At 34.5% G+C, this 22,639-nt stretch overlaps 1 protein-coding gene across 3 annotated transcripts in view; it reads right to left on the reverse strand.

Moving 5' to 3' along the window:
* Positions 1-22,639, reverse strand: part of ZNF385D (zinc finger protein 385D) — a 372,690-nt gene that overhangs the window by 66,701 nt on the left and 283,350 nt on the right. For all 3 annotated transcript variants that reach the window (XM_072328232.1, XM_072328231.1, XM_072328233.1), the window contains one exon: positions 14,950-15,060. In XM_072328232.1, coding sequence (XP_072184333.1) covers positions 14,950-15,060 — 111 coding nt within the window. The remainder of the gene's footprint in view (positions 1-14,949; positions 15,061-22,639) is intronic.

A 22,639-nucleotide genomic window follows, 5' to 3' on the forward strand; every position in this document is an offset into this window, starting at 1 on the left:
TTTCAGGGCATTTTCCTGGCTCTCAGAGTTCAGGATGGCCCTGGTAGCTGGAACTGTGTTGCACTGGAGCTGCACGTGATATTGTATTCAGAATCTCATGAACAACCCACTCTCAACTCTGACTGATGTGCCCTTGTGTGTCACCTGCTCTACCAGTCAAAGCGCAAACTGGAGAAATGATCACCTCTTAAGGAGATACACATTTACTGAGTAATAAGAATTTTGAGCCATACAGCACCATTTAGCCATACTCACAACTTTACCCCAAAGAAGTCAGATTACAGCCTCAGACACCTTGCAAGGCTCTACTGATGAGGACCCTTCAAGAAGTCACACTCTCCAAACAAGATCACTAAGGCAGACAAAGCAGATGCATGAATTATATGCACAATGTGTGACATCTGACAACTTGCAGCACTGTCACATTTACAGAAAAACAGGACATGCAGGTAAAGCTCACGGCAGCTGGCTTTAACACCAAGGGTCCTACCAAGTCCAGATAAGATTTAACTTCAAATTCTTTCCAACATTTTCTCATTATAGAGGGTTGAAGCTTTAATCTTTAATTAAGTGCTTCTTCAATTTCACTTTACAGATGTAATTTCAGCCTCAATGTTTTTGCCCATCAGTCTCTGAAAAAAATAAACCATACTGCATTCCAAATACAAACCAGTTATTTACTTTGAGCTCACAGTTGTAAGATATGTTAGAACATTCAGGCTTATACGTGGTAAATCTAATGGGCTTCCTCAGGCTGACAGCTGGCCAGAGGTGTAACTGAGAGGTTTCAAGCTAAACCAAAGAGTTTTTAAAATTTGAATATGGTAGAAGAACGATAAGATTAATCCTAAGAACAGATTAAATGTACAGTTGAAGTATTTATTTGGTTGAGCATGAACATGTTTTCAGTCAGCCAAACATAACTGTATGACTTCTGCAGGTTTGAGTATCTGGGTCCAAAGCCCCCTGATGTTTTATAGGAGAAACACTCTATCAGACAGACCACAGCATTGACCCTGCTAGTCTTTTGACTTCACAGCTTATTACTGCAGGAGCCAGCAACAGAATTTATTGTCTACAGGAATCTTTGTTCCAGCTGTGCACAAACCTTTAATAAGACATTAAATGCTGAGATCTACAGGCTAAACTAGGCAGGAATTTGAACAGCAGAGTAATGACATAGGCAGCCTCCACCTTCAAAAGAGTTAGCCATGTTTTGGTTTTTTTTTTTTTTTTTTTTTTTTTTTTTATGCCCTTCTGTCCTGTCCTGAAGCACTATCCAGAACGTGTGTATACCAATGCTGACACAGTACTTTCTCATTATCTCCATTTAAAGCAATCACATCTCTAAAAAGTAGTGGAGTCTATTTCTTTTCATCAAACAAACAGAAATGAAGAATGACCTTGTCATTCACACAACAAGCCTGCAGAAAAAGATTCAGACCTTCTGGTAGACAAAAAAGCTTGGCATGAGTCAGCAGGTACTTGCAGTGGGAAGGCCAACTGGGCTGCATCAAAGGAGGACTGGCCAGCAGGGACAGGGAGGTGATTGTCCCCCTGTGCGCAGCTCTTGTCAGGCCCCAACCAGGCCAGGACCCCCAGCACAAGAAAGATGTAGGGCTGTTGGAATGGGTTCAGAGGATGATCAGAGAGCCAAAGGACCTCTACTATGAAGAAAGGAAGGAATTTTAGGAAATGACTTCATATTTGATGTTTATGATAAAATCAATATCCTATTGATCATTTGTGGTGCTGATAAAAGAGAATTATGCTGCTCCTCATCTAGAAGGTTTCAAGGGCCATCCCATCATCATCACCTAGAAAATGTTTGAAAACAGTGAAAAACAAATGGCCTATGTTTTGTCCTACAAACAATTCATGTTTCTATAATTCTTGTTTCTATCTTCTGAAATGTGGTGAGCCTCTGTTAGCATCTGAACCAAGTAAAATCCTGGCTTTTTACTTACAGTCCAAATCCATCCATTTGTTACGAATTTAAGCTCTCCATCTAAAATGTATGTTTAATAATTGGTGGGAACCCTTTTTGTAGAAAAATAGGAGTTATGTCCACAAAGCAGATTGTTGTAACAACAACAAATGGTTTCAAGCACTTTGTTAACTATTTCATGTCAAGAGCAGCTGCAGTCAAGGTAATTTTATAACAATATGGCAGTGAAGAGGTGAAAAAATGGAGAAGAGCACATTGAGTGGAAAGATAAATGGATATTTTTGGTCTTCATTTTCCTCTTCAAAAAATATTCAGATCAGCATATTTTTCATTTCTGTATGTTTTCTGAGAGAAAAATATATGTTAAAAAATAAAAATAAATTTAAAGCAGCTACCTATTTAAACTATTCTATAACTATTCCTTACCACAAATATCAGAGAGGACTTAATTGATAGATTGCAGCCATCTTTGCTTTTATGTATTTATGACTATTAAGGAGAGGAAAAAATATATATTCATTAAGAGTGACTTTAGAGAAGGTTTGAACTCTAAGATACATCAATTGGAGGATATCCAATAAAAAAATTCTTCTCATTCACAGAACAAGCCTTTTGTTGGCTGGACTAATATATTTCAGGAGTCTGTCCTCAAGCCTTTCCACTCCTGTGGACTGGGATACCAATGAACACTCAACAATAAATACAAGCAAAAGTTCTAGACCATTTTCTCTTGGGACCTGGCTTTCTTTTCTTAGTGAAGTAGTGTGGACTTACGTATATAAGTAAACATCCATCATAGCCACAATGAATATTCATCTTAAAATAAGTTTATATGTAATGGTAAAATGAGTTAATAAGAGTAATCAGAGTAAACATGCCTACTTTTTCTTAATGCTAACTTTTTAAAAATATCACTTTACCCTCAATTAGTTATTTGCTATTGCACTAAGAGAGATAATAAATGAGTTCAGGATTTTCTGTCATAGTTAGGCAAGATCCTTTCAGGCTGTAAGTGCTGCCAATTCAAAGTCTGTGCAGCATCTACATAAGTTGTACAAAATTCAGCTTCCCAAAACCAGAAACTACACTTCTTTCTTTCTTTTTTTCTTTTTTATCTCTAAACAACAAGCACATCCACACACATCAGTGAAAAATCCCTGTATTTATTTTCTCCCATCATTTGAGTCCAAGAAATCATCTTTCTTACCTACTTATCCTAGACAATGTTGTAACAGATTTTCCTCAAGCATGAAATGCATATCTTCCAGTTCACAAATTCCTCCTACTTTTAATTCTTCATATTAGTACAGAACATGAACTATTAAAAAAGTTCAGAACTTTCTTAGAAAGGTGACAGATCTTGTAGCTTGGGTTGAAAGACTCTCTCTACTTACGCAAACACAATTATCCCTACAAGACAGAAATGAATATGAGGTGATCATTTCCACAGTTCCATCTATTGTAGCTGAGAGAGTACCAGACCTTTTATTTTCTTGATACAGTCCTCATTCCTTGTCATCCCTGCTGCTGAATGTCACTGCATTTACTCCTTCTCCAAAATGTCTGTTCTCTCCTTACTTCTTGCAAGTTGTTACAGCAGTAGCAACTCCAAAAGTACTAGGACAGCTAATAAGCCCACAATGATTGAAGGCATTTTTCTGAATCACACATCCCTTTGGCTCACCTAAGGCCTGTCTCACTAATAAACACATGGGACTCACACTCGGAAGAACAGTCAAAATGATGCTGTACCATTTATAGTGTATTTTACTGAAAATTCATGCATACATTTGCTACATGATGTAAACTGAATTTCTTAGCTTTATGTGAAGTTTAATTCTTAAGAAGGCTGCTTCAAGCTCTAAAGAGATATGAAGTAGTCATGCAATCTTAGAATAGTTCTTAGGCATTGTATCTACAATAAAATACAATTAAATGCAGTAAAATTTTTAATTGCATCAATGCCCTAGGTGTTAATTACATTCTATGTTTTCCAGCATCCAGATCTTATTGCTCATTTATTGCTGCTTCTGGTGATACACTCATCTTAGAAGTTGACTTTGTTTTTGCTGTTCATTACTAAGAAAACTCTGGTATGAAAATCATGTTAGAGAAGAAATTGACAAGCAGTGACAGGTACCTACTGGCAGGCTATCTGACTGAAACTGTACTAATGAAGTTCCACCTAATATCTCTATTTATTAAAAAAAGAAAATTTCCTGCTATGTCATTACAATAACAAATGATGAGCATCTTTGGAAAAGTAATACGTATTGATACACTCTATTAAATAAATTAAAAAAAAAAAAAAAAGCCAACCAACCAACAAACAAAAACAACCTGCAATATACTTGTATTAATTACTATACCATAGAAATAAACAAAATGTCATTATAGAGGAACTGCTACTGTACATGTGATGAAAGTCTGCATTTGGCAAACATGGTGTTCAGGCAGACAGAGGATAAAGAATGAACTTGATTGATTCCAATTGGAATTGAGTGTTATTATCATCAGAATACACAAAATAAAACTTCCTAGCAAATATGATAAAGGTTTGCTGTTCTTTTTTTGTTTATTTTTACTGTATTTGTCATAGGCCTATTAAATCGTGATATGTGGACATGTTTGCAGCACTATGTAGACTGAGGTGAGAGATAATATTACTGCAGTGTCAGCATCTATTGAAAACACTTTCTATTGGCAAAGTTCACTGTTAAAAAAATATATATAACTGTCCAGAAAATGGCCAATAGGAAGAGGAAACTGAGCTACTCCTAATTAAATCTTCTACATATAAATGTAGAAGATGTTGCTAATCAAATCTGTATACTCCATACTCTCATACTCTTTCTTTTTAATTTGCACTTTGTCTTTTAGCTTCTGAAGCATATTTATAGGCTGTTGTATAATGTATATACTGTTGTGATTTTATTTTTTTTTTATTTTAGGAAAAGATGTTAAAATAAAAAGAAGTGACTATGGTTCAAGTAAACTACATCTAGTTATTCTGATAGCTATTTTTAAGTCACTTTTAAATTCTCTGTAAAACATATTTACTGAAGACAAACTTACATTACACTAGTAACAAATCATACTTATTACAAAGAAGGAAATATGCTTGACATAGAATGCCTTAACTGATAGAAGTGTTTTTCAGTACCATCACTACAATATAAACCGCAATTCCTTTAAACAAAGGAAAGATGCCTTTAATTTTTAGTAATTCCTTTGCTGTGAAGTTTGTTTAACAAACAGTGCAAATAAATTCAATTCTAAGAGTAAATATAATCCTAGCTAAGAAGTAGATCATAAGCCAGCAAAATTGCTTTTTTTTTTTTTTTTTTTTTTTTTTTTCCCAGAAATTCTTGGCTAAAATATATTATGTTCCTCCTAGTGCTGCATAACCATTTAATTTCTAATTTACATAGTGATAATTCCCATAATATTTGTACAGTGAATTAAAAGTCACAATACAAAATATTTGATACAGAAGAGCATTCCTCTAATCATGTAGGGAAAGATCAACAGAATAACAGAATTCATTATTTTTTGTCAAGAAATAGTAAAATCAAAGCAAGCACTGACAATTGCAACAATGTTTTAAATGCAAATTAGAATACCTCAGACAAAAGGCTAGAAGGCAAGTGATTCTCCCATCAAGGGATGATTTTCACTTGTCTCTAGGTGTAACATTATGTGCACTGATGGGCTGATCAACAGAACAGAACTTCTCTCCATCTGTAATCAGGAGTGATTGATGGTTGGGACAAAAAAGTTGATTATCATGACAAGTCCACTGATGCAGAGAAAATAGGCTGTGCTGGGAAAGGATGAAACCTGTTCAGAGACTACTTTCTAAAATCTTTATAAAGGATAAAAAGAAACATTTATGCTGATCCAGAAACAGCTAACATAAATGAATATGATAAATTCACTATACATGTATATCTACAGTTGTTCCACTATGACATGGTCTATATAAATCCCAAACAGAGTAAAATCTTTTATTTTTAAAATCATAATTTTAGATCAACTCATCAGATGATTATGTATAAATAATGTAGCTGCATGCTGTACCAGTAAAGCATTACCTCTAATTCAGTACATGCTTTAAATTCATAGTAAGGCTTTTAGAGGCCACGGGGAAGCTCAGTATAAGTGCCATATTGGACTCTTTCCTGAAAAGAAGTGAATCCCCTTTGGCCATTTTAAACCTTTAAAGGCATCATTTTCAATTGAGATAAAAAAAAAAAATGTATGAGTAGGGGCAATATGCCCTCAAAAGTACAGTTCAAAAGTATACTTTTTTTACTGAATATAAAGCTTTTAAAAGCAGATATTGGGTTGCACTTCCACTCATTCAGTGGATCAGACTCCCAGCTGTTAGCTGAGATGTGAGTAAGCACACAGAATAGCAATATCTCCAGAGACTGTAAAAGGCATGTGAGGAGTGATAAAAGAAACAAGGAGTTGAAAAAGTCAGTCCTGTAGTTTCTTAAGTGGAATTTGTTCCAGTTGTGTTTAAAGGTAATTCTGACAAAATGAAGTGTTTTTGCTACAAGTGTTGGCTGCACAGATACATAAAGAAGACTATACTGAAGGTATTCCAGGGAATGCAATTTTACTTCCTATAAAGAAAAAAAAATCCCCAGAATTAGTTTACTATTTAAAAATATTTTACCACTCCTGAAAGAGTATTTAAAAAAAAAAAAAAAAAAAAAAAAAAAAAAAGTCAGGGAAAAGAAATAATACATTTTACCTTTAAAATATGTTTAGAATTAAATAATAATTTTATGGTTTAACAAACAACCAAACCAAACCAAACCAAACCAACAAAAAATTCCAACATTTCAGTTATCTCATCATCTTGGTGCAGATCGTTCCACATCACCAAAAATTGCACATTTCTTAGTACAGATTTTGACATTTGGCCTTGTCTGCTCTTTTCTCTCTCCTGTCCTTACCAGTGCCTAATAACGTGAGCAGAGCAGTTTCTGTAAAGAATTCCCATTACAGTTGTTTTTATATTTCAGATGTGTATTAGAGTGGACTGATTTATTTCACATTTGGACTGAGGAAGATGGCGTGAAAAAATATCTTAAATACAAAAATGTGTATGGCAATAAAAGATAAAGCTGAGGTTTCTCTCCTTGCAACTGAAATGGGCAGTCTTTTGCATAAGTGGAGCAAATGAGAAAATTGAAAGAGACAAAGAACATTTTCACACTTTTATACATTTGTCTGTTCTAATTTCCTCATTTATATAATGGTATTTTTTCAATTTAGAGTAGAATTTTTTTTCAATGTATGGTTGACAAACAGTAATTATTATCTTTGTTCCAAAAGTTCCAGTTAAAGACATACAAGAAACAACACTTACCTACTGCTTGCCCAATGCTATTATGTAAAGCTCATTCCCATAATGATCCCCTCACCTTTCAGTAGGCATGAAATATTTCTGTTGCTAGTTTAACTCAGACAATGTAGCTACAGAACCCAATTAATTAAAACCACTAGTAGAATATGTATAATTTGCCTGCAACTCATTTTAGAATCCACATATGCAATTATGATATCAAAAGCATATTTTGGAAAATCTAGGGTCCAATATATCATTTTTGCTCCTCCTCCCTCCTCCCCTCAATACTTGTTTTTCAGATACATTCTGATGTCCTAATTTAATCATTTCTTAGGAAAGAAAAACTTCAAGCATGGATGTGTTCAAACACAGGAGGGAGGCTGCTCTTCTGTCAGAATTTTTCTCTTAAGTACTCTCACCTCTGCTACTCTTTGCAGTTCTAAAATCATCTAAGCCCAAGAATAAGTGAAATGTTGGCCCCAAAGGGCAAATATTAACTTCAGTGCCAGAAGCAGAAACCTTTTAAAACAATTTGTTAGAACACTGTCAGAACACTGGTCATTAATCTTTTGCAAATTATTAACAGGACAATCAAAGAGAGCTGTTACCTATTTACAGAACATTTCTAGCAAACTCAAGTAATTTTCAAGAGATGTCAAATCTTATACACCACTGATTTGTTTTATCAAAGAAAGTGAGTGCTTTGACAATGAAATACCATGGAAGAACAAGCAGAGGTAAGAATCAAGATTTGTCAAAGCTGAATTAAAAACAGTATAAAGTATTTGGTCTGTATCATCATTAAGTCCTAACACAGCAGTAGTTTCTCATCAACTGAATGATTTATCCTCTCCAGGATCATGTTCCTATACTGACTGATGTGCAGCTGACACAGATATTGGACATTTCTCAATACCTTGTGCTTGTAGAGGGACGAGGGAACTGTAAGCATTGCTTTTTTCATGAATTTTGAGATTCTCTTTTCAACTACCACTGCTAAATGTGGCTGGAGTGTGAATTTTGAAAGGAAAGCATATCTTGTAGTATAAACATAGTGGATGTCATCTCTTCTCATCAGCAACAGACTAGTCACCTAACAATAAGAACATGATTTGTAGTTGTTTATTTTTTTTAAAGATTGATAACTTAAAACTATTCTTCATTCCTACTATCTTTCTATCCTCAGGCAATACTTTGGGGGCCAGATACCTCTGCACTGGTCCATGTTCTGCATCAACAGAGAAATTTCCTACATAGAAAAAAACTGCTGTCACTACAGGAGAGGAGAGACGTACCAGGACAAGAGAAACATCAAATCCTTAGAATATCAGTCACGAGACTAAATTCAACACCTCAAGAGGTTATACCATCTAACAATAGACAGACTTAAGTTTTAAGAAAATGTATCATATTTTCTTTAAAACTACAAAAGAAAAAAAATCCGAATTCTCTATCATAGGAAAGATTAGGCTTGCACAGGACCTGACTGCAATTCATATCATTGCCACAGCATTTAGACTGTGTTCTGGAAAAGAGGTGGAGAGGAATTAGTGCTTCTCAAATGTGTAAACTAGGCCTATAAAAACACAATCCAATGAATATCCAACTGGGCAAAATAGTATTAGTGTGTGGTTTTTGTTTTTGCTTTGTTTTGTTTTTAATTTGTCATGTATGTAGCGCAGGAATAAAACATTCTGTAATATACTTTTCAAATGCCCAAAACATCTCAAATATTTTGTTAAGCAATTCTTTAGTATTTCCATAATGAATTTATATAAATTCCGGATATCCTCTGGCAATCTTAGCACTCATCACTTTCTATGATTATTTGATGCTTTTTTTTTTTTTTCTTCCAGTGAATAGAAGAAACCAGCAACTATGGAAAAGCTCAATTCTGACTCACATTCTGATCTCAACTGAATGGCATGTGCAATTCCACCAATGAAATCACTATTTGGTTCTCCTAACACTGAATTCTGCAGTGCAGGAAAGTGTTCTGGTTTCAGCTGAGACTGTGTAAATAACACACCAATATTTAGTTGTTGCTGAGTGATGGGGGCACTCCTGGGGCTGGGTCTCTTTGAGGGGAAGAGACACTGCTATTATGGCAGTAATAACAGCAGCAGGTGTTGGAGTTGGCTTAGATTGGCCAAGGGGATGTTTCATGACATGTGACATCATGCAGAAGGCTATAAAGCTGTGAGAAATTCACTGACCATCCTTGGAACTGGTGGTCAAACTTGCTAAGATCCTCCACTGATAGGAAACTCACGACCATTCCTACTTCTTTCATTTCTGAATTTCACCATTGTAACTAGAATTGTTTCAATTACTATTCTTATCATAACAAATAATAACATAATTCTATACGCAAATAAAGCTGAATATGTCCTACCAAAACCAGGGAATGAAATTTCAGTTGGCTACAGCTCTTAGTAATACCCTTCCATATGTTCCAAACCTGCTATCTTTCCATTGTCTTTTCCTCTTTATATATTCATTCAGGCCTTTCTTCTTTCCACAGCCAAGAGATATTTTTTCACTTGTCATACTTGTTGATCAATATTAAATATTGCCAGTACTTCTTGTATTCTTCTTTTATTGAAGAGTGATGACCAGTGCATCAAATGATTGCTCTTCTGAGGCAATGCCAATTTCAATTATACGAATATTTACTCATCTACTGATAAAAGTAAAACCTTTTTCCTAGTTAGTTCTTGTTAACATATACTCACACTGTGAGTTCCTTTTGCCCAATAAGCCGTACATTTCTCATTTCAATTCTTTTGCATTTAATTTTTCCAATCTAAGCACAATAATTTGTTCTTGCATTTACTGTATTTGTTGGAATTTTAGTTTATTTTCTACAAATAAGGAAAATCATTTTGTACTATGATCCTGAACTTGCTATGTTTCATCAGGTATTAGCCACACTCCATTTTGATGTCATTCACAATCGCAGTATGTGTAGTCTCTATTCTTTCAGACACATAGATAATGAAAATGTAGACAAGCAGCAAGTGTGGAACAGACTCCTGCAGATCCTGACTTGTACAGTGCTTTTGTTTTGACAGGAAACAATCAACAATGACTCTCAGAACAATTTTTCCATCTGTTGTACAACTAGCTTTTAAAAATTACACCTGGACCATATTTCCTATTTACATTATGGTTCTCTGTGACAACCTTATATCAACACTTATAAAAGACAAAATATATTGCATCTACTTATTCCAATTATCAGTTAGATCAATTACCCTGTCAAAGGAGATAATTAGATTGGTTTGATTTGATCTGTTCTTAGCAAATTCATGTTGGCTGTTTCTTATCACCTTATAGTACTCTAGGTGCTCACAAATTGACACTACGCTCTAGATAGTAAGCATAACCTAAACAGGATATGAGTCCTCTGGTTCTGCTTTTTTCCCCATGATAGAACTGTCATAAAATGCTATAGAGTTATATTACACCCTTATCTTCCACAATATTCAGTTTTTTACTGAAGCAGCACATGATAACTTCATACTGCAGAACTGCGTATCAATTCAGAGATTACCTTTACTTTAAAGAGGTGTAGGAAAACAATGTTTAAAAAATATACACAACAGTGACTCCAGGATGAGCTTTCTGCTTGACTTTCTGGAGAAAATTATTACTGCTTCAATTTAAAACACACACACACACACACACACACACACACACACAAAAAAAAAAAAAAAAAAGAAAAAAAATTGGGTAGCATCTGGAAATACTTTTACAGATTATCATAATGGAATTCAAGGCCTGTAAATACATCAAAATGTTTCCCACCCTTTCTCTAAAGACAAGCTGAATTATCACTCAGGATTCTGCTTTATGCAAAAAAGTAAGAGAATCTATTTGCAGGAATTGCCTGATTAGCAGATACTGACATTCCCCACATTAAAAAATGTTGAAAATTCATTGTTTTTTTGTTTATTTTTTGTTTTTTCTCCAAATCATGGCATTTGTGTTTAGTGAGTTCTTGTATTAGCAGATTATTTGCTCCAACATCTACTTGCAGGGAGACCTCTTGAATTGTCCTACTCAAGTTAGGTGGAATTTATTTTCAGGATGCTTATAGCAGATGTTTAATATTTATTCAAAAGCCTGTTATTTAACAATTCTTTTCAACTGGCAAAATAGCAAAGAACATCTAGGAAAATCTAAAAGGCAACACACACGTTTCCAACACACACGCTTAAATATATTTTCCTGTTCTGATGGCACAATAAAAAGGTAGAAGCTATGTGCAGATCTCCCTCAATGAAAAATAAATAAAAAATAATTGAAAAGTCACTTCTTGAAGCAGATTTCACAGAACCTATGTCTGCTATTCTAGTGTTGTGTTGTTTTTGTTCTTTTTTTTTTTTTTTTTCTCAGCACAAAGAGGCTTTGGTTACTAGCTCATTCCTCCTTTTTCTCATATGAGAAGATTTATTTTAAAAAAGAAATACTGAACACACAGCTGTCATGAAGATTTACAGATAACTCCTTTAGAAAGAAACTAAATGATTTTAGACTATTGTAGTGCCTTTCTCATTTTTCTCTGAAATGTAATTTTGATACTGTGTTACCACAAAAAAAAAGCTCCTCTGTACTGAAAGAAATCCATATCAAAGGGAAGAAAATTCAGTGTTCTCTACAAAAATGAAAAATTTCACAGACCAGTTTTATTGTAAACATTTTCATAATACCATTGTGCTGTAGGTAAATGGAATTGCTATTCATTATTCTTTGATAAATCCTATCTCCAGCATCTAAAAATAAAGATGCATCTGTAGAAAAACCACAAACCCTTTGGTTTCTAAACAGAAACGATACTTATTTTTGTTAATGTTTTAAATCATGTTCAACAAAGTATGATGACAATGAAAGGTGGGAACTTTAGGTAAATTTAAAGTTTTTCACAATTCTAAGAAAAAATCTAAAATGTGCAACTGCCATTCATATAGTTTAAATACCAAAGATTGATAGCTGATAACATTTATTTTTTTTTTCCAGGCTAATCTTTTTTTTAAGTCTTCACACTGAATCTGCACATTGTTTCACATCATTTTTTCCAAAAACAAACAAACAAACAAGCAAACAAAAACAAAACAAAACAAACAAAAAAAAACTAACCAACCAACCAAACAAACAAAATTTTGGTCATTCAGATTTACCCAAGCAACTGAGGTACTTAGCTCAGCCTATTCTACTCACATTGCAGAAAAACATTTCTAAACCTGCAGCCACACTATCTATTATTTCTTGAAAAGCCTCAGCAGAGCACTTTGTGAATGTTAGTAGTAATAACTATACACACTGGAACAAGAAGAGAGCACCATAAAGACATCTGGAAATCACTTCTGGGTATTTAAGGAAAGAGGGACAGATACCTTCCCAGGTTAATCACTGGGCAACATTTGGAATTATATCCTCTCTATCCAGAAGGAACACTGACGATGCTTTAAAAATCAGGTTATAAAAAATGTCCTCTGAACAACTTTGGCAAAGCAGAGTTCAAACATCTTGGATTGAATGTGTGAAAGGACAATTAATTTAATCATCTTCACAGCTATTTTTCCAGGAGTTTTTACTGCAAATAGTCTAAACGAAGATATTTCTCCTGAAACTGTGCTTTGTTGTTGCTGTTGTTTTCTAGGTATCCTAGAGATCTTTGAAAATGGCCACTGCCTCTCTCCCTTCTCTACTTCAGAATCCTTTTTAAGAGCATCAGGAGATGAACAGCATGAGGGCATGCCAGTCCTCTGAGTCAGAAGTATCAGTGTTCACTAATATTGTGTTTCCTCCTGCGTAAAAAATTGCTTATTTCACCTTCTTCTAGAAAATGCCTACATCCTGTCAGATGGAAAATATTTTACTCCATGTATTAGTCCAACTTGTGTATCTGCTAATGAGTAAGTCAGCTTAATGACGTGTTCAACCTCACTTTTGCCTGTATCTTTTTCAGACTAACAAATGGTATTCCTCCTATGAAAGAAGATGTTTCATTCTGATATGTAACACTGAGGTGTTTGATGACTTTTGAGGATGTATACAATGTATGATTCAACCTTACGTGCTCTTTCCAAAGATGAAGCTGAAAACTATGAGCAATAAGCCAGGCTACTCAGTGCAGTCTGCTGTGGTACAAAAGTTTCCAATATCCCTTAAATTTTCTGTTTGTGAGAGACCTATTGTGAATGGCTCAATATTTGCAGTCGTAATTCTAGCATCTGGCTTCTGTATGTAAGAGTGTAATCTGACTCTCCTATTTTTATGTGTGAGAATTACAACAGCCACAAATACTGTATTATTGTTTGCATCCCTGTTTGAGGATATTGTCAGTTTTGTAAGAGAAAGTGGCCATTCAGTCTGTGAGCTAAATATCTTAAGTCTTGAGCAAACGTTAAATATGTGATTCCCACTGGTCTGAAAGTCATGACTTAGATCTTGTTAAAATTCTTTCTAAGCATTAAAAGCTGAGGGGAATGAAGAGAGCTGCATTACTTTAATACTTAGGTAGCCAATCTGTTACAGAATGCTTCAAGGCTCAATTTAAATTTTTGACAAGTTTGTGGCTTTGATAAATAATTGATAAACTAAAAATATGATGATTAACTGATCATAAAGATTTCCCTACAAAGAAACAGCTGCACAAAAGATCTCCTTCACTTCTTCATATGACTAGCATGAGGAAGGAGCCTTATGAATACATTTGGGCTGGAGAACGGTTTAAATTCAAACATTTTTGTTTTGGAAATGTGAATACCGTATATAAATTAGCAAAACAGGTAATAACTGAAAGACATTTGGAAGGGGAATATAAGTTGCCACCAGCAATGACCATGCATTAGAAAATTAGAATAGCAGAAGACAATATATTGCACCATGTCAGATTGTTTCTGCACATACAGTGTTGACGGAGAAGAAAATAAAGTAGTTTAATTCCAAGAGGTCCCTCTGCAACAGAACATATGAACATGCATTCTTTGGCTGATTAACACAGAACAGATTCCTTGGGTAGTGAAAGGGAGACTGGTATCTATGTATTATGACCATTTCCAGTTCAGACTGTTTTATTTAATTGTTGGAGGAATGAAAGAAAACAGAGTAGTAGCCAACAGACAAAAATTACCTGCATCTATTGTTATTGTTATTGTTATTAATATCATAGAGTCAAGACAGGAGTTCTTAAAAAAACAATTCTGGTTAGAAAGAGATTTTTGTGAGAACAGCAATTGGAAGGTAAATTCACAAGTATGCGCATTGTGAAAATAATTTCTAATATTCTAAGGAAGAAAAGGCAACTACATCCAGGGCTGGTAAAAGAATTAGGACCCAGCAAATATTTCAGAGTTATTAGCAGTAATTGATCAATCAGTTTTCCTATTTTCAGTCCATGCAGCAAAACTGAAATTGATGAGATTGCAGAGATATATCCGCAGGGAAAATCTGGCCTGGTGTATAAACAGTATCAAATAATTGTGTTTATTTGAAGCATCCTACAGTCTTTTCATCTGCTGAACTACAAACTGAAATCATAACACTTCATTTAGGTTCAATTTATGCAAATTATGACACATCCAAGGAGATAAGTACATATTTCTAATCTGATACAAAACGATTGACTTACATCAGAATTAAATCTCAGCTGGCAAATGTTGCATGATATGATTTGCTTTCTTCGATGAGGAAGAGGAACCCCAAATGTATGATTTATTACAGCTTTCTGAATTGGGTCCATCTGTAAAGACAGAATACAAGGAAATATAAAAGCTTTTGCTGTTTCACCATATTATATGTTATCTATATTTGTAAAACAGACACCATGTCATTTAAAATCATATTCCATACTAAAGAAAATTGTTTTTAATAAAATTTAAGTACAGTTTTGTGAACAGGTAATGCAGAGAGGAACAAACAAAAATGCAGTCATATCCTTAGTTCTCAGTCTCCCTTTGTTGACAAAATCTGAGTTGAAAACATTGAACAGATTTATTTATAAAAAAATATAACATATTTTTAAGCCATAAAAAAGTTAGTTATCTAAATAAAATAAAGATATTTCATATAAAATTACTAAGAAAATAATCAATGAAAATTTCAAGGAATAGTAGGTACAAATAACTCCCAGATAACTCAGTATTATGAAAGACATCCATATATACACCAAGAACCAATAAACAATCTATTTCAATAAAGAAAATTCTATTAAACCAATGAAAAATTCAAATTCTCCAAAGATTATTTTCACAATGATTTGGATGAAAATATTTATTTCAAATAAGCCCTGTTTTAAGGATGAAATTTGGCTCTGATGAAAAGCATTATTCTGAAAAAGGCCTCCACCAGAAAGCTGATCTGGCAGTATATATGAGTCAGGGTCCTGTAAAAAACAAACAAACCCCAAACAAAATCAATTTTGCCATATCTTCACTGACTACTCTACTACTGATTTTACTTTGATGACCAAGATCAGCTTCCCCTGATGTATTGGCCAAAATAATTTGTCTTTTTTTCACAAGAAGCCCTACACAGCTATTTTTAAATCTAGTAAGAGCTTTACAGCAATTTTGTAAAGCCACCATTTTTTTTTCTTTGAATTTTTTTTTTTTTAATGAATCAAATATAACTAACCAATTATCTGACAGTATCAGACAGCTTAATTTGTATGTTCCTTGAGAACAAAACACCTTTTCTATGTCCACAGTCTCGTTATTCACTTTTTTGAGTCAGTTAGCAAAGGGATATTCAATAAAGAGTCACAGCTTTCTCTCAGAGTAATCAATGATTCATGGAAGCTGTAATGGTAGACAGTCATGGCCTCTATTGCAGTTAATCCAAAACAGCTCACTAAAGAAGCAGTGTGTCATATGACAGCTGTTCAGAGTCAGATATGAAGTAGATCATGGGCTTAAACCAGTTACTGTTGAAAAGAAATTCAAACTGATTAAAAAAAAAAAAAAAATCAATTAAAGCTGCAAAGTTTTATAAGAAGACTTAGAAATACCATTTGTAAAACCACCTGTACATGAGTACAAGTCCCACCTAGAAACAAGGGATGCCAATATAATACAATCAATAACTGCAACAATGGCTAAAATTGGAAAATTTTGAGTTCTAAAACACTGTGACATTCTGTGTCACATGAACACTTCCTGCTGAGACCAGACCAGGTGCTTAGGGCATTCGTTTTACTTTGTGACCCAATCTTTAAAAAGCCTGTGGTTCAAAAATACTATTGTGGGGGCCCAAAAGACTAAAATCACATAAGAAAGTAAATAGACAGTGACAGCTTTTCTTTTTTTCAACTGCTCCATTATTCAGGAGGTGACTTCTAATGACAGTAGAACTTATATTACCTTTACCTTGGGATTTTCAACACTAAAACTGATCTTAACCAACACTATTTTATAGCTGCCAGAATTTCAAGAAACTAAGCCTACATTTTTAAGAAATTTCTTCATTGTGTCTTTGTAGGTATAAAACACAGAGGGAAACCTCAAGCTCAGATACATGATTAAATCAGTATTTGGTAGCAGTACATTGTGCATTCTTTCATCCAGTCTATCTGCTTACCTTCACCTTCTTAACTGCAGTTTGACGATAGTACTAGTTCAGCCTTAGGTTAACATATTAAACTCTGACACATTATCTTACAAATGCTAAAAGAAAGTTTATAAACATCTGACCTCTAATATCGTAATTTCTCCTGAGTGCTCTGGGAGAGCTCAGCTCAGTTATGTGGAGGCCTAGGTAACTCTAAGCATTAACTTCTTAACTCAACTGGATCACTTTCTCCAGGATGATACATATCATAGCATCATAGTGTCATAGTATCATGCGAGTTGGAAGGGACCTTAGAGATCATCGAGTCCAACTTCCGGGATTCGAGCCCTCTAGTGTAGCAGAGCGGCACTTGTACCACTTGTGCCACAAGGGGGATTCAAACCTGGGCCCTTCAGTGTTGCAAGCGGTGGTTCTAACACCGTGCGCCACCGGGGGCACACTAATGACCTTATACATACTTGGGTTCTGATTATGTGGCAGATGGGGTGTTTGCCTTACAGTGTTGTAACACAATTCTATCCTTTATCATGCAATACGAAGATGATCAGGGGACTGGAGCACCTCCCCTATGAAGACAGGCTGAGGGAGCTGGGCTTGTTCAGCCTGGAGAAAAGAAGGCTGCGGGGTGACCTCATTGCAGCCTTTCAGTACCTGAAGGGAACCTATATCCAGGAGGGGAGTAAACTCTTTGAAAGGGCTGATAATACCAGGAAAAGGGGAAATGGATTTAAGTTGAAAGAGGGTAGATTTAGGTTGGATGTTAGGGGGAAGTTCTTTACTAGGAGAGTGGTGAGGTCCTGGAACAGGTTGCCCAGGGAGGTTGTGGATGCCCTGTCCTTGGAGGTGTTCAAGGCCAGGTTGGATGGGGCCCTGGGCAACCTGATCTAGTAAATCTGGAAGTTTGGTGGCCCTGCCAGGCAGGGGGGTTGGAATTTCATGATCCTTGAGGTCCCTTCCAACCCAGGTCATTCTGTGATTCTGTGATCATCAAATAATTCTCTAAAGTGGCTCCTGTCTGTCATTTTCAAGTAGTTCATATATTGATGGGTAGCAGTGTAATTCTATGTTTTATTATTATTATTATTATTATTATTATTATTATTATTTTTAACTGATGTTTCTGTGGTATAAAATGAAGGTTTTGAACAAAATAGTTCCCAATTTTTTCTTGACCCAGGTTGTTTGATCCAGTATTAATTACTTGTCTTTCTACATCTTTATTCCTTAGAGCTAGTCCTTTCCTGCTATTCTTTTTCCATTGATGCATTGGTCTTTTGGTTCTGTATGATAGAAAAATGTAATATTCACCACATATTTTAAAGAATTATCTACTATTTAATGAAGGATGGCTTATGTCAAGATGCCAACAACCTACAGAAATACCACTCTGCTGTTTAAAATTAGACAGCCAACAAAACAGTATTTAAAGAGTGGTATGAAATTATTACCATAGCTAATAAGCTGCAACAAATAAATCTGTAGTTGGATTTAACTATGTTCACAGAAAGAATTCTGGGTTCAAATGCAATGGATGTCTGCTGAATTGATGCTCTCAGGTCCAGAGCAAGACAAATAATTTTTCAGAACTGGGGGGGGAAGGAGTAGGGTAGGCTTTTCTGTATTTAGTTTGGTCTTATGGAAAAATGTGGAATTTCTTTCTTAATGCTCCACACATTTTCTCTAGTTTATCTACTGATACAGAAATCCATCTGCACATTTTCATGCCTCTTTTTAAAGATGCAGACTTCTAGATATACAGCTACATGGCCTTATTGTGAACTGGGTGATTTGTGTTTGTGGCTCTGTAAGAAGAAGTGTTCTGGACAGCCTCCAAGATGATTAAGAAAAGCTGCTTCAAAGAAAAAATCCCTTCTTTGCCAATTGCTCTTTGATACTGCAAAGCAGAAATAACTTCCAAACAGAACAGATTCTAATAAAAGCTGGGAGAGAATATTGGAGTGCTTTTGACATTGTTATTTCTATTCCTGAAGAGTTCATTTGAGAAATACTACTGATCCATAAATTTCAAATAAACATCCAAAAGCACCAGATAAGCTTTCAGAAGTTTTATGCAAGAAATTTGAGAAAAGTAAAAGATGCAGCATGATAAGGACTAAGATCTCACAGACTCTGGAAGACAGAGGGGAGCTCTGCTGAGAGTCAGAGGAATAAAAAGAAATAGTTGATTGTGAGGAAAATAGTGAACAGGGATTTCAGGGATGCTTAGAGAGGGAAATAATATCATATAGCTGAGATAATCACTAAGTGTAGAGATGCTTAGGAGAATCTCCTGTGCTCAAAGACTGTTTCTGATTACATGTATAAATTGTACGTCAACTTATGTAAATGGCATTTGCTTTCAAAATAAAAGTTATCATAATGAACTTGGTTAAAATCTGCTTTTTACTTATTATTAGTGCACTGTTGCAATCACTGCACTTCTATTTCTTAGATGCAATTGATTAAATTTACTCCATTTACATTGAAGGACTGAGAAGCTTGAATTACATGAAGGATCATGATTCAGCTGTCAAAGCTGTACATCAGAGCAAAGTTTGTAAGATATCCCTTTACTTTCACTAGCCAAGTTATTTTCATTACAAGTTACAACACAAAGAGGATAACCTGTATTATATTTGATGTGTTCACTATGTTTTGCTTTCCCATTACTCAGCACTCAGCATCTCTTAATATGTAACACAGGCTGTGACATAATTTTTGTTTTCAATACATAAAATACAGAGCAAGGTTTATTTTTTTTCATTTATAATCATTCAAACTGAAAATTCTGCTAACATGATATTGTTTGCTTTTCTTTATCACATACTATAATCCCTTACCAAAATCTTCAGGTTAAGCCTACCATACTTCAGCAAAATCCAGGCTTGAACTGAGGGCATGGCAGAACCTTGTCCCTTGTTCCATTTTTTAGCACTTACATTACTACTCTCATTTGGTTTAGCTTGCTTGATTCAAATTCAAACCTGTGAGCCCAGTGGCCTTAGCCACATTCTTTGTCCTTGTGCTTCTCATAGTGTGTAAAAGAATTTTTTTATTTTGGGTTCTCTAGGTGGAAGGAATAGCTTTTATACAAAAACATATCAAACATCACCCAAAAACGACCCAGCTTCTTAAAATTTAGATACCGATAGAATGCTATGTTACAGTGAAAATCAACTGAAAACTGAAAAGAATGATATTCTGAATACTGATTCTTGCTCTAGGTCTGTATTTCTACAAATAAGTCAAATTGTAACGGCCTAAGTTAAACAGCTATGCTAATATTACTGCACTTGCAGGAAAACTATTAATGTCTCTGCATGTGAGCTGAGTCTTATGTGAAGATCTTAATTGTAAAATTCTTAAGAAATAAAGATAACTCAGTGAGAGCTTCTTTCATTCATTCTCTTATGTCCCAACAAATGGTGAAACTAATAAGACCATTGCAAATAACATAAATTCTGTACCAATCACACACACAATGCCTTAATAAGTAAAACAGAACACAATCCTTACATATAGTTTAAGATTTATACTTCACTACATCATCTACTAATCTTAACCCATCTTCAGAACTGCATGATTGTTGCATTTTTAGCACCAAGCTGTTCAAATGCAGAACTGCCTCCTGCCTTATAATTCTGACATACTGGTAACTGCTCTTTCGTGTCTGTACTAAAGCTACAGACACGTACCTTAGTAGATGACTAGCTTTATCACATTCCCTTAGCCATATAATGCCACTGTCATTTATAGCTGGAGGATATTTTTATATGGAAGTGCTTTGGGCATAATTTGACTACTTCCAAATAACAAATGATCATTTCTTTCTTTCCTCTGATCTCAGTATCATTAAGAACAGAAATAATTTCCATGCTGATCAATTATACAGATGCCACACTATTATATGAAATCACCTTATATTGCACTATTATATAATTTTTTAATGTAGAAATTGATGCTTTAGAGATCTGCTTCTGATTCAGCCTTATATCACCCATGTATAGTGCCTATATTATGCACATTGTTCAACTGAGTAGTAGCACCACATTCTCCAGGACACGTTCAAGATTTACTACAGACACACATACAGAGTGGACAAAGAATGTGCCAAAGGTCTTCTAAGATCAGTCTTCCAGGAAGCATTTGATTCACTTAGTGTCATACAGCGCATTTGATTTTTGCATGTGCATCCATCTTGGAGCTCCTGAAAGTATATCTTTACTGTACATATTCAAAAAAACAAAAACAAGCAAACAAACAAACAAACAAAAAAAACCCCAAAAACAAAAACAAAAACCCAACCCATGTAGCACGCATTAAGTATATCTGCTTCTTTCCATTTTAACTTATAATCTATATGATGCGTTCTTAATATACTGATGTCCAAATCGGAAAGAGAACTGTTCAATAACAGCTCAATTATTTGCTCTGATGTATATTTGACATTCTATATTTTCATAAAAATTGCAGCCTATCTTATTCTGGCATCACTTTTCTCTGTGAATAATAATTTTATAAATTAACCAAAGATCACAACTCAAAAAGAAGGATGAGACCAGCTTAATGAAAATAAGTATAAAAATTGATGTTCAACTATATATTGGTTTGATGTGAAAGTAGAATAATATGATATCAAATGAGAAAAATACTTGTTCTGGATGTTGTGCCATTTGTTTATCCATTTGTATCTATTTTATTCAGTATTGTCCTAGATAGATAATTATGAATTAAATTGGAATCAGCATTGCACATCTTAGTGTCTACTATTTCTGCTCTTACCAATGTTAGGAGTAACCTTTTTGATGGATATAAAACAAAAATATTACTCAACCTAGTTAAATGTAAAGTAATTCATTTCAATAATTTTAATAATGTACAATATTTAAGAAAATATACTTTTCTAAAACAAACAAAACCCTGTATACATTTCCCATTTTAACTTGTTTATGTAATTTGAATAGTATTTCAGCATGAATTCCCAAAGACCTCTTTTTTATTCTTTTGTTGAAAGATTGTAAGAGTGTAAGCATTTTATTTTCTTTCTTAAATGAAGCTATTTAATTTCAGCAGTTGTGTAGTCACCCTTCTGATGCATGTCTAGCACTTTTCTCTGGCTATTTTTTTTTTTTTTTTTTTTCTTTTCTTCTAGTGGACCTTTTCACTTGGCAGTGAGGTGCTGAGGCAGCAGCAGCATTTCTGGCAAACTGCTTTAATATAGAGAAACCAGTCAGAGCAAAAGGATTTGCATTCACAGTGGCATTGTGCAGAAATACTGTAACCACATAGCAATTATGCAAATCTGTATACTCTAATAGTGCTTGTCAGTCAAAAGACAAGAATTTGCATATGCTAAGGCTAGTGAGAAATAATCACACAGTGATTATGCTAATCAACCACTAAACAACATGTGAAGTACTGTCAAACTGGAACAAATCTCTGTATGTATGTGCTAAATACAGAAACATCCAGTACTAAAAGAACACTGAAATTGTAGTTCAAGCTCTTAAAAACAGGAAATACCTGAATTTAACATATTTAAGGATACACATTTTTAAAATATGAATGCTGATTTTTCCTGAGAGACTCTGCCTTTGTTCTGTCCACAAGATGGACAACCTTCATTTAATGAGGAACTGTTCAATGTTTTGTTTTCTTCGAGTGGTTCAATGAATGGCTCTAGACCTCATTTACTGCACAGAGATGAAATCCTCCTTTCATTGGGAACTATCAGTCTATCCACTGGCACTCCT

This window comes from Excalfactoria chinensis, chromosome 2, assembly GCF_039878825.1.
Source record: "Excalfactoria chinensis isolate bCotChi1 chromosome 2, bCotChi1.hap2, whole genome shotgun sequence".
Lineage (NCBI taxonomy): Eukaryota > Metazoa > Chordata > Aves > Galliformes > Phasianidae > Excalfactoria > Excalfactoria chinensis.